Genomic DNA, 16,270 nt, shown 5'->3' with positions numbered 1-16,270 from the left:
TAATGTAGGCAAAGCAGATTTAGGGCAGAATGGGCAAAATGAATATGCAAATAGAAGCAACTGTCAAATGTATTTTATAACTGCTGTTGCGTGAGAATCACACAGGAGTTAATTCTCATGAAGCAAATTATGTTCCAATTAAATAGAATTGACAAAAACCTTGTTTCGGGGAAAGAAAATATATATTCCGAAACAAAATTGGGACGGGTTAGGTTAAACCAATGGTTATGCACTTTCTAAGTCCAGAACCTACTTTGAACCTACTTTTTCTCCCAGCTGATTATCTAACCAGGGATCACCAACCCTGTTCCTGGAGATGTACCATCCTTCGGGTTTTCACTTCAACACTAATTTGGCAGACCTAACTCTACAAATTAGCAACTGAATGAGATCTGAAGTTGTTGAATGAGGCGCGCTTTATTCGGGTTGGAGTGAAAATTTAAACGCGCCGATCTAAACTATTAGCACTACTGATTGACCAACCTGACCGGGAGGGTGGGAAACCAGGAGTTCTTGGCTCGAGTTGTGATCATCTCTTGGTTCGGCCGTGAGATCAGGTGTGCTGACTCCGTTTGCAGCCTCGACCGCGGCTTAAACATCCTCCCCTGCTCGTTACAGAGCAATGAGACAACCTGGGCGGGGAATGGGAGTGAGAGTGGTCTGACAAATAGACATCAGATGATATACATGAAAGGGCAATCATTCAATAAAGAGGGAGGAACGAAGACGCGGGACTGGATTCACATGCACTGTAGCGGAGTAGTTAAGGTAAATGACTGGGACACGCAAGGTCGGTGGTTCTAATCCCGGATGTAGCCACAATAAGATCCGCACAGCCTTTGAGCATTGAACCCATTAACAAAAGGTTTATCTTCACGTACTCAACCTGATCTTGCAGTCATACGGTTGAGAAACATTAATGCAATGTGATCTTTTTTATGATTCATCAAAGACAGTGAAATATTCCAATGAAATCAGCTTGTCTCGCTTCTTAGTTTTTTATTTATTTATTCAGAGATCACACTGTCCCAAGTTTAGTGGAGGAGAACTCTCTCTGCAGGTGCAGCTAGAACAGCACCCCCCACCCCCACCCGATCACATGACCCAAGCGCCGTGTCTATGTGTCACCGACGCTGGTTTCAAACCCGCAGCCCACCCACCGCGGCCTTAGAGATCCTCGGAAGGAAGGACTGCTATTGCCAAATGCCAATAATGTAATAATGTCATGTAACATGGACACACATGTAATGCAAATGGCTCCGGATTAGGGAGTAGACAATTGCACAGACTTAATGAATGGAGTGATAGTTAGAGAACAGGCGCGAACACTTCGCTCCCTGTCCCTGCTGATCTTCGTCATCATCATCATCGCTCTTACTGAGGGATCTTTCGCCGTCAAAAAAGCCGTGACGCCCGGATATTATAACCCATAGGGCTTAACGGACACAATTTTGGTGCTTCGTTCTTTAATTACCCCCTTTCCTCTGCATTCTGATGCATTATAGCCATGCTATCAATTTCTATTTTTCTATTTTTTTCGTCTTGGTGACGTTCAAAAAAAAAAAAATCAGAATTTTGGCTAATATTTTTTTTATATTATTAAGAAATGCATATTTTCATATAATGTTACTCTTTAAACTGCTTAAACATGTATACAGTATTTCTATAATATTAAGGTGTTGTAGAAAAAGGTTTACCACTGTCCTGATCAATTCATGTTTTTGTAAAGCTAATGGTAAATAGCATGCGTTCTCAGAAAGTGTGGAAAATAAACACACAGAATGCCATTTGTATTTGTTAATACATATATTTAAAAGGATTTGAATTAACTTTTTCCATACCTTTGGGCAGTTTAAGGGATAATATCCTCCAAAACATGCAATGGAGCAACGAACAGCCTATTCCGACCAATAACCTTAATTGATCATGACTGATAAAATCCAGCATGCACAGGTATAACATTTTTTTCATCGCGCACAAATTACAAATATACAAAACTGAGGGTTTTTAAAAAAAATTATCAGTGAACTATCCATTGAATTGATCACGTTGAAAATGTGTAGATTATAGGCTATCGTACAAACGATAAATGTTTTCTGCCTTCTGGAGTTAAAAGGGTGTCTGTCCAATGCGTAACAGGAAAACACGGCAGCTCCTGAGTTCCTAGCAGAGCTGTGGAATTTCTGTCCTACTCAATCAGGTAATTATGCCATACGCACCATAATTATTTGCACCATAATATGCACCATGGCAATTCACTCGTAAATTAGACCAGTGTTTTCTCAAACTCGGTAGTTTCCATGGCCAGGTGTCACCAATTCCGGTCACATTTAATAAATTTAAAAAAATAATAATAATAATAAAAATTAAAAAAAAAATAAAAATATATATATATATATATATATATATTTTTTTTTTAGCTTGGAAATGGAAACAAAAAAATGATGGGGAGGGAGGAAGGAACTCCTTATTTGTTTGAAGTCACCGACACCTGTGGGAGTGTCAGCAAAAAGCATCGGACCCGCCTGCTCGACAACATTTACTTTTGGGGAGAGCAAGGACGCGATTCGCGACAACTTGCAGCCAGTTCAGAGCAGAATCACTTTGGGAAGGAGAACATGCAAAACCCACCGGAAGCCGTGCCGATCAATTCCTACGGCTACGAGCCACCGAAGACCTACAATGGGGCGCGATTTAGCTCGAATCCGCCACCTCGGGACTATGTTCTCTGGTCCCTGTTCAACTTATTCTACATGAACGCGTGTTGCCTTGGATTTGGGGCTCTTTACTTCTCAATACAGGTGAGCACGACCCGATGCCACTCCGTTTCTTTCAAATATTTAAAGCTGTTTCTTTTTTTCTCAACTCACTTACTCTTTCAAAGCCCTACCTCATCATTCGACACCCCTCCCTCCAACTGAGGTGCCGTGCTAGAAACGGCTTACTTGCCTACTATTGAGTATCCCAATTGCCTACTCAATGGTAGGCTTCTTATCAATAGTAGGCAAGTAAGCAATTTCGGGTATACCCGTGATGGGATCGGTCCTATTGATTACGCATTAAAAAATGATGGGATCAAATTGTGGGATAAAATGTATGTGAATTTTAAAATGCTGAGGATGCCGTAATGTTTATTCTTGCCCTCGAAAACACAGTTCATATTTCGTTATTCGGCACTGAATTTGTCAGTGAAAGAAGTTGAGCTTTCCAGGGACTTCTAATCTTGAAAAAAGTTAGTCTCTCCACTGTCAAGAGTAAATAGCATTGTTGTAACGCGTTGTGGGTTTGCAAACAGTTTGTTGAGTTTTGGTCACGATTTAAAAGTTGCGCGATTCAGTATTTAAAATGTACCTTCTATTTATGTCGAAGGTTGTGACATTTATTTCTCAGCATTTCATCTGTACGCGCTCATGCTGTGCATATCTCGTTACCTGCCTATTTGGATCGTGACTAAGTCCCTAACATTTCTTTCTCTCAGGCCAGAGACCGAAAAGTGGTCGGCGACGTCGAAGGGGCGCGAGGATACGGGCTCAAGGCGCGCCGCCTCAACATCGCGGCGCTCTGTGTCTCCCTGGTGGTCTTCCTCATCATCATCATCATTCTTGCTTCGCGCGCCCATGCCTTATCGCATATGATGCATGGTGGGAATTAACGGAGGCAATTTGCTGATAAGAAGCTTCGTTACTTAATGACCTTTTTCCTCTGCATTCTGATGCATTATAGCCCTGCTACCAATTTCTATTTTTCATATGCACTCGTCTTGGTGCCATTAAAAAAAAAAAAAAATCATAATAATGATTTTTTTAAAAAACTTTTGGTTAATATTCTTTGCTATTATTAAGAAATGCACATTTTCATAAAATGTTACTTTTTAACCTGTTTAAACGTGTCTACAAAGCTTCTTTGATATTAAAGTGTTGTAGAAAAAGGTTGACTTCTGTCCTGATCTGTTCATGTGTTTGCAAAGCTGATGGTAAATGGCTTATGTTCTCAGCACAATGCGCTGTTACACCAGCCAATATTCCTCAAGTCGCTTCCATCACATTTCTTCCCTATTTTGAGGTTTGGTCTGAACAACAACGGAAACTCTTGACTATGCCTGCATGCTTTTATGCATTTTTGGCTGATATTTTGTGGGGCACAGATCTACCTAATAGAGTGGTCCATGAGCTCCGGGGATTGGGAGAGTGGCAGGAAAAAGAAACAAAGGAAGATATTAGGCACTAAAATGTATGAGCACAGCGAATACAGTTTCCTCGTGCACAGAACAGAAATAACTTGGGTAGAGCGTCCAAATTAACTTGAGATAAGAGTGTGCCGGGAAATATCAAGGTATCATAAACCACTCCTGGGGGCAGCCCATGCCAAGCCATTCCAGGTCTGGACAGACTCGTTATGTTTTTGCATTTTGTGGCTGCCACTCCCTATTATTGGCTGTGATGAGAAGTGCCCTCAAACTGCCAGAATTTGGTGCTTAAACCTGCCTCTACAGGCATGAGAAAGGGTAAAATGGCAAATGGCAGGCATTTATATAGCACATTTATCCAAAGCACTGTACAATTGATGCTTCTCCATTCATCCATTCATACACTGAGGGCAATTGGCTGCCATGCAAGGCCCCGACCAGCTCGTCAGGAGCATTTAGGGGTTCGGTGTCTTGCTCAGGGACACTTCGACACAGCCCGGGCGGGGGATCGAACCGGCAACCCTCCAACTGCCAGACAACTGCTCTTACTGCCTGAGCCATGTCACCCCCAGGAAAGGGAATGATGTAAATGTTTTTATTTAAGCATCTTTCACAATCTGTTTCCAGTTGCAACACTCGATTCCAAATACAGGCATTCAAAACTTCAAACGCAATTGCCTCTAAAACATGCAATGGAGCAGATAATAACCAATGCCAGCCTATGCCATTACAATTGGATATTGAGAGAAGGCGATTGGTTATTCTGTTCCATTACATATACACTCAGTGGCCACTTTATTAGGTAGACCTGCACACCAGCAAATATCAAAAAATCATGTGGCCAAAAATCAGTGCATTTCTGTTGTTGCTGAGACTGAACGTCAAAATAGGGAAGAAATGTGATGAAAGTGACTTTGACTGAGGAATAGTGGTTAGGGCCAGAAGGGGTAGTTGAGTCTCTCTGAAACTGCTGTTGTCCTGGAATTCACAGACACACACACACACACACACACACACACACATCAAACGCACAACAGTATCAATAATTCACAGGAAACGGTGAAAAAAACCACCCAGTGAGTAGCAGTTCTGTGGGCAAAAACACCATGTTAATGAGAGAGGGCAACGATCAGACTGGTTCAAGCTGAAAGGAAGGTGATAGTAACTCAAATAGCCATTGTGATCAAATATCCTGAGATTTTCACGCACAACAGTCTCACAGTTTCACGCACAACAGGAATTTTCACTCACAACAGTTTGCAGCGAATGGTGGGAAAACAAAAAACATCCAGCGGGCAGCAGTTCTGCGGGCAGAAACATGTTGTTAATGAGAGAGGTCAGAGGAGAAGGGCTGAGGATGCCGTAATGTTTATTCTTGCACTCGAAGAGCTTTCAAGGGACTTCTAATCTGGAGAAAAAGTTAGTCTCTCCACTGTCAAGAGTAAAAAGCTTGGTTGTAGCGCGTTGTCCGTTTGCGAACAGTCTGTTGAGTTTTGATCACGATTTAAAAGTTGCGCAGCTCAGTATTTAAAATGTACCTAATATTTATGTCGAAGGTTATGATATTTATTTCTCAGCATTTCATCTCTACGCGCCCCTGTAGTGCATATCTCGTTGCCTGTTTTTTCGTGCGTTCGGTTGCATATTTGGATCGTGACTAAGTCCCTAACATTTCTTTCTCTCAGGCCAGAGACCGAAAAGTGTTCGGCGACATAGAAGGGGCGCGAGGATACGGGTCCAGGGCACGCCACCTCAACACGGCGCTCTGTCTCTCCCGGCTGGCCTTCCTCATCATCATCATTGTTCTTGCGTCGAGCGCTCACGTCGCAAAAGAAGCTTTCGCGAATATGATGCAATATGGCACCATCTCGATGGGAGGCGCGCGTCATAAATACTAATCCATCAACTAAAAGGCAACGCAAAGTATTTGTTCCTGCATGACATTCAAATAAAACATACTGTCATACAGTAAAGCCTGTTCTGCATGCAAATTGATATGAAACAACGTTGCCAATGCTATTAGTTAGCTGGTTAGGGCAAACGATCTCTGAAAGTTATCTTCTCTGTACAAAAGTTATTTGGGAAAATGTAAAAAGAAATTTGACTTCCTCACCACCTGCTCAACTCAACTCCTTGTACAAGCAATGGTCCTGTCCCGCCTGGACTATTGCAATTCTCTGCTGGCTGGCCTTCCAGCATCTGCCATCAGACCCCTACAACTGATCCAGAATGCTGCAGCCCGTCTGGTATTCAACGTTCCCAGACATTTACATGTCACCCCCCTGCTCAGCAACCTCCACTGGCTGCCTGTTATGGCTCGCATCAAATTTAAAACTTTGGTGCTTGTGTACTAGGCAGTTAAGAGATCAGCCCCTGTATATATTCAATCACTCATCAAGACCTATACACCAACAACACCCCTCTGTTCTGCCACTTTGTGCCGTCTGGCACCTCCCCCTCGCCACACCTGCACTTCTCGCTCACGACTGAGAACATGCAAACTCCGCACAGAGGGGCCCCGGCCGACCGGGATTTGAACCCAGGACCTCCTTGCTGTGAGGCAGCAGGGCTGCCCACTGTGCCATCCGTGGCAAGGGCACTCCATTTGCCTAAATCACATTCAGGATTCCCCCCCTCATTACTTCTTTTCATACCCTCTCCCCATGGGTGGAGTTAGGGGCAAGAAAAAGAGAAAGGAAAAGGAAAAGGGGGAGAAAAATATGGGCCTGATTGATTGACAGCATTCCCTCACCTGCACCTGGACACACCTGTCTCTACAGCTCCCACTGTCATTCTGTACCCGGCAGTGAAGAGTCAAGGGCAGGCTTATCAAGCAGCCCCATCTCAGTTAAAGGTACAATAGGTAATTTCGGACTTAGCAGCAACAGACACCTCCAAACCGCAGCACCGTTTATCCCACCCCTTCTTCAAAGATCACACGCGCCCCCTAGTGGACAGACGATAGAAGTGGAAGGCCGACGAGATCTTCAAGTAACATAATGTAGGCAAAGCAGATTTCGGCAGAATGGGCAAAATGAATATGCAAATAGAAGTCACTCTTCAAGTGACAATGTAGGCAAAGCAGATTTAAGGCAGAATGGGCAAAATTAATATGAAAATAGAAGTAACTGTCAAATGTATTTGTCAGGAGCCTGGTGGCTGGGATGGATTTGCTAGAGTTGGTGTAGGAGTAGTGGGGAAGTCGAAGGGGGGTGGGGTTGGTGTGAGTTGTGGCGTGCTCTGTGGTTTTTTTTTATTTTTTGAATAACGAAAATAAAGTTTTTTGCCCTTTACCTGCTTCGTCCTGAGCTCCTTGTAGTGGGTGGGTTCTGCATAAGAACAATAGGAACACGTGGAGGGGACGGGAGTCCCAACATATTTTATAACTGCTGTTGCGCGAGAATCACACAGGAGTTCATTCTCATGAAGCAAATAATGTTCCAATAAAATAGAATTGACCAAAACCTTGTTTCGGGGAAAAAAAAATAATAATTCCGAAACAAAATTGGGATGGGTTAGGTTAAACCAATGGTTATCCACTTTCTAAGTCCAGAACCTACTTTAAAATGTGCCATTTACAACGACTCATACTGTAAAGGGTCAAATTTGGCCATTGATGAAATCCAGCCCTGGTTTTCTTTTCTCCCAGCTGATTATCTAACCAGGGATCACCAACCCTGTTCCTGGAGATGTACCATCCTTCGGGTTTTCACTTCAACCCTAATTTGGCAGACCTGACTCTACAAATTAGCAACTGAATGAGATCTGAAGTTGTTGAATGAGGCGCGCTTTATTCGGGTTGGAGTGAAAATTTAAACGCGCCGATTTCAACTATTAGCACTACTGATTGACCAACCTGACCGGGAGGGTGGGAAACCAGGAGTTCTTGGCTCGAGTTGTGATCATCTCTTGGTTCGGCCGTTAGATCAGGTGTGCGAGTTCCGAGTTGCAACAAAAACCTGGCAAGTGGTTCCGGAGGACTGGAGTTGAGAAACACTGGCTAAAATATCGCGAATCACACACAGAAACGGTCTCAGCCAGGATTTCTTCCGACGATGGTGTTGGGACCGAAAATGGGTCACGGGAATGTATGAAGTGGAGGAAGTGAACTCAGGAATTCGTCTGTTGTCCAGTAAGCTTGGTGTATTTCAAGGTCCCCTTGAAAGGTAGCCTATTGAAATTGGAATACACAGACCAGCGGGGTCCATTCCAAAAATTAACACGCAACTGCAAGATTGGCTACAACTGTAGGGTCTGATTGCCATGAAGAATAAAAAATAACCGATATTATAACTTTTTCCTTTTCATATTTTGGAACCATCGAGGAAACGCAGCAGTACTGGTACTGCTCGTTATGGAAAAAGGGCTGCAGCTGAGTCAGTACTTTTCCACAGTGTTCTCTCACGAGTGCTGTCCGGGGTCCTGGACTGCAGGTAGAGGTGTCTCTCTCCATGGTGCTGATCTCCCCATCACCTCTCTCTACACTCCTTCGCATACCTCTCCCAATGTGTAACGGTTGCGTGGTGAGGGTCCTTCAGGGGTTTTCCACCCACGTGGCGCAACATGCAGGAGCAGGGGCGCCACAATATGTAGTACCTGAAACGGCAGTTCGCCTGCTGTTTTTTTTAACTCATTGAACAATACTTTTTATTATGCAAAACATTACCAACAGGGGGCAGTATTGGATAATGGTAATCTTGATCCTCGGCATTCTGTTACGCTCGGGGCCAGAAACCTAATCGCAGACCACAGTATTCCAAAAAAACGTTGTCTTTATTCAGTCCGAAGGTACAAGCCAGGTAATTAAGAGAGACACAGTGCCAAATCGAGAAGCAATAGGGAAATCAGAAAAAAATAAAATAAAATGAAAAATCCAAGAGATCAGAATAACAGATGTACAGAGGAGTAGGGACAGGGAGAGACGTAAGTAAAGCAAGGATCAAAAATCACAGGTAGACTAAACAGAAGGGAATAAGCAAAACTGAATGTCAAGCAAAAGGGTATCTCAAGAATCTCAAAAATTGCATGTTTACACAAATTGGAATCTGGAATAATTGATCAACGTTCCAACAAACGTGAAGCCTGTATACACAGAGGAATGAGACAACCTGGGCGGGGAATGGGAGTGAGAGCGGTCTAACAAATAGACATCAGATGATATACATGAAAGGGCAATCATTCAATAAAGAGGGAGGAACGAAGACGCGGGACTGGATTCACATGCACTGGATTCTGTAGCATAGTGGTTAAGGTGAATGACTGTGACACGCAAGGTCGGTGGTTCGATCCCCGGTGTAGCCACAATAAGATCCACACAGCTGTTGGGCCCTTGAGCAAGGCCCTTAACCCTGCATTGCTCCAGGGGAGGATTGTCTCCTGCTTAGTATAATCAACTGTACGTCGCTCTGGATAAGAGCGTCTGCCAAATGCCAATAATGTAATATAATATGCCAAATGCTATTAATATAATGTAATTCTGTCAGTGTTTCTGTCAGTGCCGATATTTCTCAGTTCAGAGAGACTGTTCTGCAACTGCACACAACCCTCACCACATTTTATCTGAAAAGTGGTCTGTTACCTAATATGTTACTTTAATGAATGAAATAGAAAAAATTCATTTGGAAAATTAATGTTTGGAAATCTCAAAATGTGTTCTTTTCTACAGACACTGATGCAAAACAAAAGAAAATTAAGGGGGAAAAATACGAAACATAAGACAAATTTATATACATTTACATTACATTTTTGTCATTTGGCAGACGCTTTTAATCCAAAGTGACTTACAAGTGCATAGGTTCTTCCACAAGTTAAAGCATCAGATCCATAACTAGTAAAATACACATGAAGTGTTGTTCTAAACATACAGTGATCATAAGTGCAATTCTTTTTTTCTTTTTCTTTTTCTTTTTTTTGGGGGGGTTTGACAAGAGAGATCAGAAGGGGGGGGGGATCAGGAGGTAGGACTAAGGTACAGTTTGAAAAGGTGTGTTTTTAGATAAAACAATCTGCGCAGTACTGAATCTTTATCAGAGGTGGCTTTTGTACAGTACGTGCAGGAAACGCTTTAATCCTCTCCCGGAGCTCTGTTCTATGTTGTTTTTACACTGTCAGCAGTGTAAAAACAAGGTGGACAAAGGCAGGTATGCAGGCTCAGGAGTGCATTTACAAAAGGTTTATCTTCACGTACTGAACCTGATCTTGCGGTCATACGGTTGAGAAACATTAACCCAATGTGATCTTTTTTATGATTCATCAAAGACAGTGAAATATTCTAATGAAACTAGCTTGTCGATACAAGTCTCGCTTCTTTACATTACATTACATTATTGGCATTTGGCAGACGCTCTTATCCAGAGCGATGTACAACAAGTGCATACCCATAACCAGGGATAAGTGCGCTGAAAGACCCTAGAGGGAAGTACAATTTCAATTGCTACCCATACAACAAAGATAAGGACCAGGGCCTAATTCTTTTTAACTTTTAAAAAATTTTTTAAACAAACAAATAAACAAACAAACAACAAAGCAAAAGTGACCAAACTTAACTATCCAAATACTGCTTACCTAGCCAACTAAAAATACCGAAACACAAAGTAAATCACAAAGACAACAATTAAAGTTCACAGGGAGGTAGGGAGGGATGGGGAGAGGTGCTGCTTGAAGAGGTGTGTCTTCAGCTTGCGCTTGAAGGTGGGGAGAGATTCTACAGTTCTGACCTCAACGGGGAGTTCGTTCCACCACCGTGGAGCCAGAACAGACAGTAGTCGTGAGCGTGAGGTGGAGGTTCGGAGAGGGGGAGGTGCCAAGCGGCCTGTGGAGGCTGAACGAAGAGGTCTGGCAGGGGTGTAGGGTTTGATGATTTTTTGTAGATAAGCTGGGGAAGACCCCTTAACTGCTTGGAAGGCTAGCACCAATGTTTTGAATTTGATGCGAGCCATGAAAGGCAGCCAGTGAAGGGAAGTAAGCAGGGGGGTGACGTGTGAATATTTGGGAAGGTTGAAGACCAGATGAGCTGCTGCATTCTGGATAAGTTGGAGGGGTCTGATGGCGGATGCTGGGAGGCCAGCCAAGAGGGAATTGCAGTAGTCCAGGTGGGACAGAACCATCGCTTGGACCAGGAGCTGGGTCGAGTAGGGGGTGAGAAAGGGGTGGATTCTCCGTATGTTGTATAGGGAGAACAGTTTCCGGGGGTTAGAAGTGGAGTTCTGAATTTGTGTCTGATAGTATTTTCTTCACTTCCACTCCGCTGCGCGGAGGCTGGTCCTGGAGGTATGGAGGGTGTCAGATATCCAAGGACTGGGAGGGGATGTGTGAGGTAGCTTTGAGACAGGGGGACAGAGTGAGTCAAAGGCGAAGGAGAGAGATGAAAGGAGGGTGGCAGATGCAGAGTCAGTGGGGAGTTTGGAGAAGGATTCGAGAGGGGGGAGTGAGGCGGTGACAGTGGTGGCAAAGGAAGAGGGTGAGAGGGAGTGGAGGTTACGGCGGGCTGAGGAAGTGTGGGTGGGAGGAGGGGGAGGAGGGGGAGGAGGATGGGGAGGAAGAGGGAGGGACTTCTTAGTTTTTTATTCAGAGATCACACTGTCCCAAGTTTAGTGGAGGAGAACTCTCTCTGCAGGTGCAGATAGAACAGCACCCCCCACCCCCACCCGATCACATGACCCAAGCGCCGTGTCTGTGTGTCACCGACGCTGGTTTCAAACCCGCAGCCCACCCACCGCGGCCTTAGAGATCCTCGGAAGGAAAGACTGCTATTGCCAAATGCCAATAATGTAATAATGTCATGTAACATGGACACACATGTAATGCAAATGGCTCCGGATTAGGGAGTAGACAATTGCACAGACTTAATGAATGGAGTGATAGTTAGAGAACAGGCGCGAACACTTCGCTCCCTGTCCCTGCTGATCTTCGTCATCATCATCATCGCTCTTACTGAGGGATCTTTCGCCGTCAAAAAAGCCGTGACGCCCGGATATTATAACCCATAGGGCTTAACGGACACAATTTTGGTGCTTCGTTCTTTAATTACCCCCTTTCCTCTGCATTCTGATGCATTATAGCCATGCTATCAATTTCTATTTTTCTATTTTTTTCGTCTTGGTGACGTTCAAAAAAAAAAAATCAGAATTTTGGCTAATATTTTTTAAATATTATTAAGAAATGCATATTTTCATATAATGTTACTCTTTAAACTGCTTAAACATGTATACAGTATTTCTATAATATTAAGGTGTTGTAGAAAAAGGTTTACCACTGTCCTGATCAATTCATGTTTTTGTAAAGCTAATGGTAAATAGCATGCGTTCTCAGAAAGTGTGGAAAATAAACACACAGAATGCCATTTGTATTTGTTAATACATATATTTAAAAGGATTTGAATTAACTTTTTCCAAGCTTTGGGCAGTTTAAGGGATAATATCCTCCAAAACATGCAATGGAGCAACGAACAGCCTATTCCGACCAATAACCTTAATTGATCATGACTGATAAAATCCAGCATGCACAGGTATAACATTTTTTTCATCGCGCACAAATTACAAATATACATGAAAACTGAGGGTTTAAAAAAAAATTATCAGTGAACTATCCATTGAATTGATCACGTTGAAAATGTGTAGATTATAGGCTATCGTACAAACGATAAATGTTTTCTGCCTTCTGGAGTTAAAAGGGTGTCTGTCCAATGCGTAACAGGAAAACACGGCAGCTCCTGAGTTCCTAGCAGAGCTGTGGAATTTCTGTCCTACTCAATCAGGTAATTATGCCATACGCACCATAATTATTTGCACCATAATATGCACCATGGCGATTCACTCGTAAATTAGACCAGTGTTTTCTCAAACTCGGTAGTTTCCATGGCCAGGTGTCACCAATTCCGGTCACATTTAATAAATTTAAAAAAATAATAATAATTAAAAAAAAAAAAATAATAAAAAAAAAATATATATATATATATATATATATATATATATATATATATATATATATATATTTTTTTTTTTTAGCTTGGAAATGGAAACAAAAAAATGATGGGGAGGGAGGAAGGAACTCCTTATTTGTTTGAAGTCACCGACACCTGTGGGAGTGTCAGCAAAAAGCATCGGACCCGCCTGCTCGACAACATTTACTTTTGGGGAGAGCAAGGACGCGATTCGCGACAACTTGCAGCCAGTTCAGCAGGATCACGTTGGGAAGGAGAACATGCAAAACCCACCGGAAGCCGTGCCGATCAATTCCTACGGCTACGAGCCACCGAAGACCAACAATGGGGCGCGATTTAGCTCGAATCCGCCACCTCGGGACTATGTTCTCTGGTCCCTGTTCAACTTATTCTACATGAACGCGTGTTGCCTTGGATTTGGGGCTCTTTACTTCTCAATACAGGTGAGCACGACCCGATGCCACTCCGTTTCTTTCAAATATTTAAAGCTGTTTCTTTTTTTCTCAACTCATTTACGCTTTCAAAGCCCTACCTCATCATTGGACACCCCTCCCTCCAACTGAGGTGCCGTGCTAGAAACTACTTACTTCCCTACTATTGAGTATCCAACTTGCCTACTCAATGGTAGGCTTCTTATCAATAGTAGGCAAGTAAGCAATTTCGGGTATACCCGTGATGGGATCGGTCCTATTGATTACGCATTTAAAAATGATGGGATCAAATTGTGGGATAAAATGTATGTGAATTTTAAAATGCTGAGGATGCCGTAATGTTTATTCTTGCCCTCGAAAACACAGTTCATATTTCGTTATTCGGCACTGAATTTGTCAGCGAAAGAAGTTGAGCTTTCCAGGGACTGGAAAAAAGTTAGTCTCTCCACTGTCAAGAGTAAATAGCATTGTTGTAACGCGTTGTGGATTTGCAAACAGTTTGTTTGTGTTTTGGTCACGATTTAAAAGTTGCGCGATTCAGTATTTAAAATGGACCTTCTATTTATGTCGAAGGTTGTGATATTTATTCCTCAGCATTTCATCTGTACGCGCTCATGCTGTGCATATCTCGTTACCTGCCTATTTGGATCGTGACTAAGTCCCTAACATTTCTTTCTCTCAGGCCAGAGACCGAAAAGTGGTCGGCGACGTCGAAGGGGCGCAAGGATACGGACTCAAGGCGCGCCGCCTCAACATCGCGGCGCTCTGCCTCTCCCTGCTGGCCTTCCTCATCATCATCATCATTCTTGCTTCGAGCGCTCACGTCGCAAAAGAAGCCTTCGCGAATTTGATGCAGGATGGGGATTAGCGGAGGCAATTTGGTGATAAGAAGCTTCGTTACTTAATGACCTCTTTCCTCTGCATTCTGATGCATTATAGCCCTGCTACCAATTTCTATTTTCATATGCACTCGTCTTGGTGCCATTAAAAAAATTATAAAATTAAAAATAATCATAATAATGATTAAAAAACAACAACTTTTGGTTAATATTCTTTGCTATTATTAAGAAATGCACATTTTCATATAATGTTACTTTTTAACCTGTTTAAACGTGTATACAAAGCTTCTTTGACATTAAAGTGTTGTAGAAAAAGGTTGACTACTGCCCTGATCTGTTCATGTGTTTGTAAAGCTGATGGTAAATGGCTTATGTTCTCAGCACAATGCGCTGTTACACCAGCCAATATTCCTCAAGTCGCTTCTATCACATTTCTTCCCTATTTTGAGGTTTGGTCTGAACAACAACGGAAACTCTTGACTATGCCTGCATGCTTTTTTTGCATTTTTGGCTGATATTTTGTGGGGCACAGATCTACCTAATAAAGTGGTCCATGAGCTCTCCAAACCATTTTGGTTGCGTTTGAAGTTTTGAATGCCTGTATGACCTCATGTGGCATTGAGTGTTGCAACTGGCAATAGATTGTGCCAAAGATGCTTAAAAAACATTGACATCATTCCATGAGGCAGAAAAAAGAAACAAAGGAAGATATTAGGCACTAAAATGTATGAGCACAGCGAATACAGTTTCCTCGTGCACAGAACAGAAATAACTTGGGTAGAGCGTCCAAATTAACTTGAGATAAGAGTGTGCCGGGACATATCAAGGTATCATAAACCACTCCTGGGGGCAGCCCATGCCAAGCCATTCCAGGTCTCGACAGACACTTTATGTTTTTGCATTTCGTAGCTTTCGATTTGAGTTCCCAGCGTCAATTTCTGCCGCTCCCTATTATCGGCTGTGATGAGGAGTGCCCTCAAACTGCCAGAATTTGGTGCTTAAACCTGCCTCTACAGGCATGAGGGATTTTTAAATGTACCTGTCCGGTGTTATGAAACACCTGCTTCGATCATCTCACGGCGTCAAGATCACAATATCAGAGCTAATGCTGCATTCCAGACAACGATGGAAGTCAAGTTTATCCGATCTCCTACTGGGAAAAGGGCAATAGAACATCGCTCAAAGTCGGAATTCAAATCCATCTACCCAGACTTCATGAGAGGCAGTTGTCTGACGTCACTTAACAAAGGCAGCAGCCATGGAGGCACCGTCTCGATGGGAGGCGCGCGTCATAAATACTAATCCTGCATGCTTTTATGCATTTTTGGCTGATATTTTGTGGGGCACAGATTTACCTCATAAAGTGGTCACTGAGCATATCCACTCACCGAGCACTTTATTAGGAACACTCTTCTAATTCAATTCAATTCAATTCAATTTTTGCATAGTGCTTTTCACAGACGACTGTCACAAAGACAGCCCTGAGCCCCCAATAGCATATGAAGCAAGCGCCCAATAGCATATGAGGTAAACGACTCCCTGAGGGACAAATCCTCAAACTGTGGAGAGGAAAAAAACTCCCGGAAGGTAAGAAATCTCGGGAGGAACCCGACTATAGGGGAATGCCCATCCTTCGCTGCCCATATGTTTAATGCATGAAACTGGAAAAGTCCATATGGAGGGATGTAGAGTCTGGGGTTCAGAGGGGAGTGCGATGAATCTGTAGCTCCAGGACGTGGTGAGACATGGGCTGCACCAGGGAGGAGCAGGACTGCTCCAGTCTACAACCTTAGAGCAGGGAGCAGGATCCAGGGTGAGGATTTAAGGGGGGGGGGGGGGGGGCGGTATGCGTGGTCCATGAGCTCCGGGGGTT

At 43.2% G+C, this 16,270-nt stretch overlaps 2 protein-coding genes across 2 annotated transcripts; both read left to right on the top strand.

The window, feature by feature from the left end:
- Positions 1-2,554: 2,554 nt before the first annotated feature.
- On the top strand, positions 2,555-3,885 carry LOC133112010 (dispanin subfamily A member 2b-like). Its single transcript, XM_061222674.1, has 2 exons — positions 2,555-2,801; positions 3,479-3,885. The coding sequence occupies exons 1-2, from the start codon at positions 2,619-2,621 to the stop codon at positions 3,650-3,652; spliced, it is 357 nt and encodes a 118-aa protein (XP_061078658.1). The 5' UTR covers positions 2,555-2,618; the 3' UTR covers positions 3,653-3,885.
- A 9,415-nt stretch (positions 3,886-13,300) lies between these two features.
- LOC133111733 (dispanin subfamily A member 2b-like) lies at positions 13,301-14,967 on the top strand. Its single transcript, XM_061222292.1, has 2 exons — positions 13,301-13,570; positions 14,241-14,967. The coding sequence occupies exons 1-2, from the start codon at positions 13,388-13,390 to the stop codon at positions 14,424-14,426; spliced, it is 369 nt and encodes a 122-aa protein (XP_061078276.1). The 5' UTR covers positions 13,301-13,387; the 3' UTR covers positions 14,427-14,967.
- The last annotated feature ends 1,303 nt before the right edge of the window (positions 14,968-16,270 follow it).

Source organism: Conger conger, chromosome 15 (assembly GCF_963514075.1).
Source record: "Conger conger chromosome 15, fConCon1.1, whole genome shotgun sequence".
In the NCBI taxonomy this organism is placed as follows: domain Eukaryota; kingdom Metazoa; phylum Chordata; class Actinopteri; order Anguilliformes; family Congridae; genus Conger; species Conger conger.
The sequence above is the reverse complement of the archived record's forward strand: the minus strand, read 5'-3'. Positions and strand labels throughout refer to the sequence as shown.

Coding starts and splice junctions, on each gene's coding strand:
- LOC133111733 (XM_061222292.1), top strand. CDS start 13,388: ATGCAAAACCCACCGGAAGCCGTGCCGATCAATTCCTACGGCTACGAG. Junction 13,571..14,240: donor CTCTTTACTTCTCAATACAG/GTGAGCACGACC, acceptor TCTTTCTCTCAG/GCCAGAGACCGAAAAGTGGT.
- LOC133112010 (XM_061222674.1), top strand. CDS start 2,619: ATGCAAAACCCACCGGAAGCCGTGCCGATCAATTCCTACGGCTACGAG. Junction 2,802..3,478: donor CTCTTTACTTCTCAATACAG/GTGAGCACGACC, acceptor TCTTTCTCTCAG/GCCAGAGACCGAAAAGTGGT.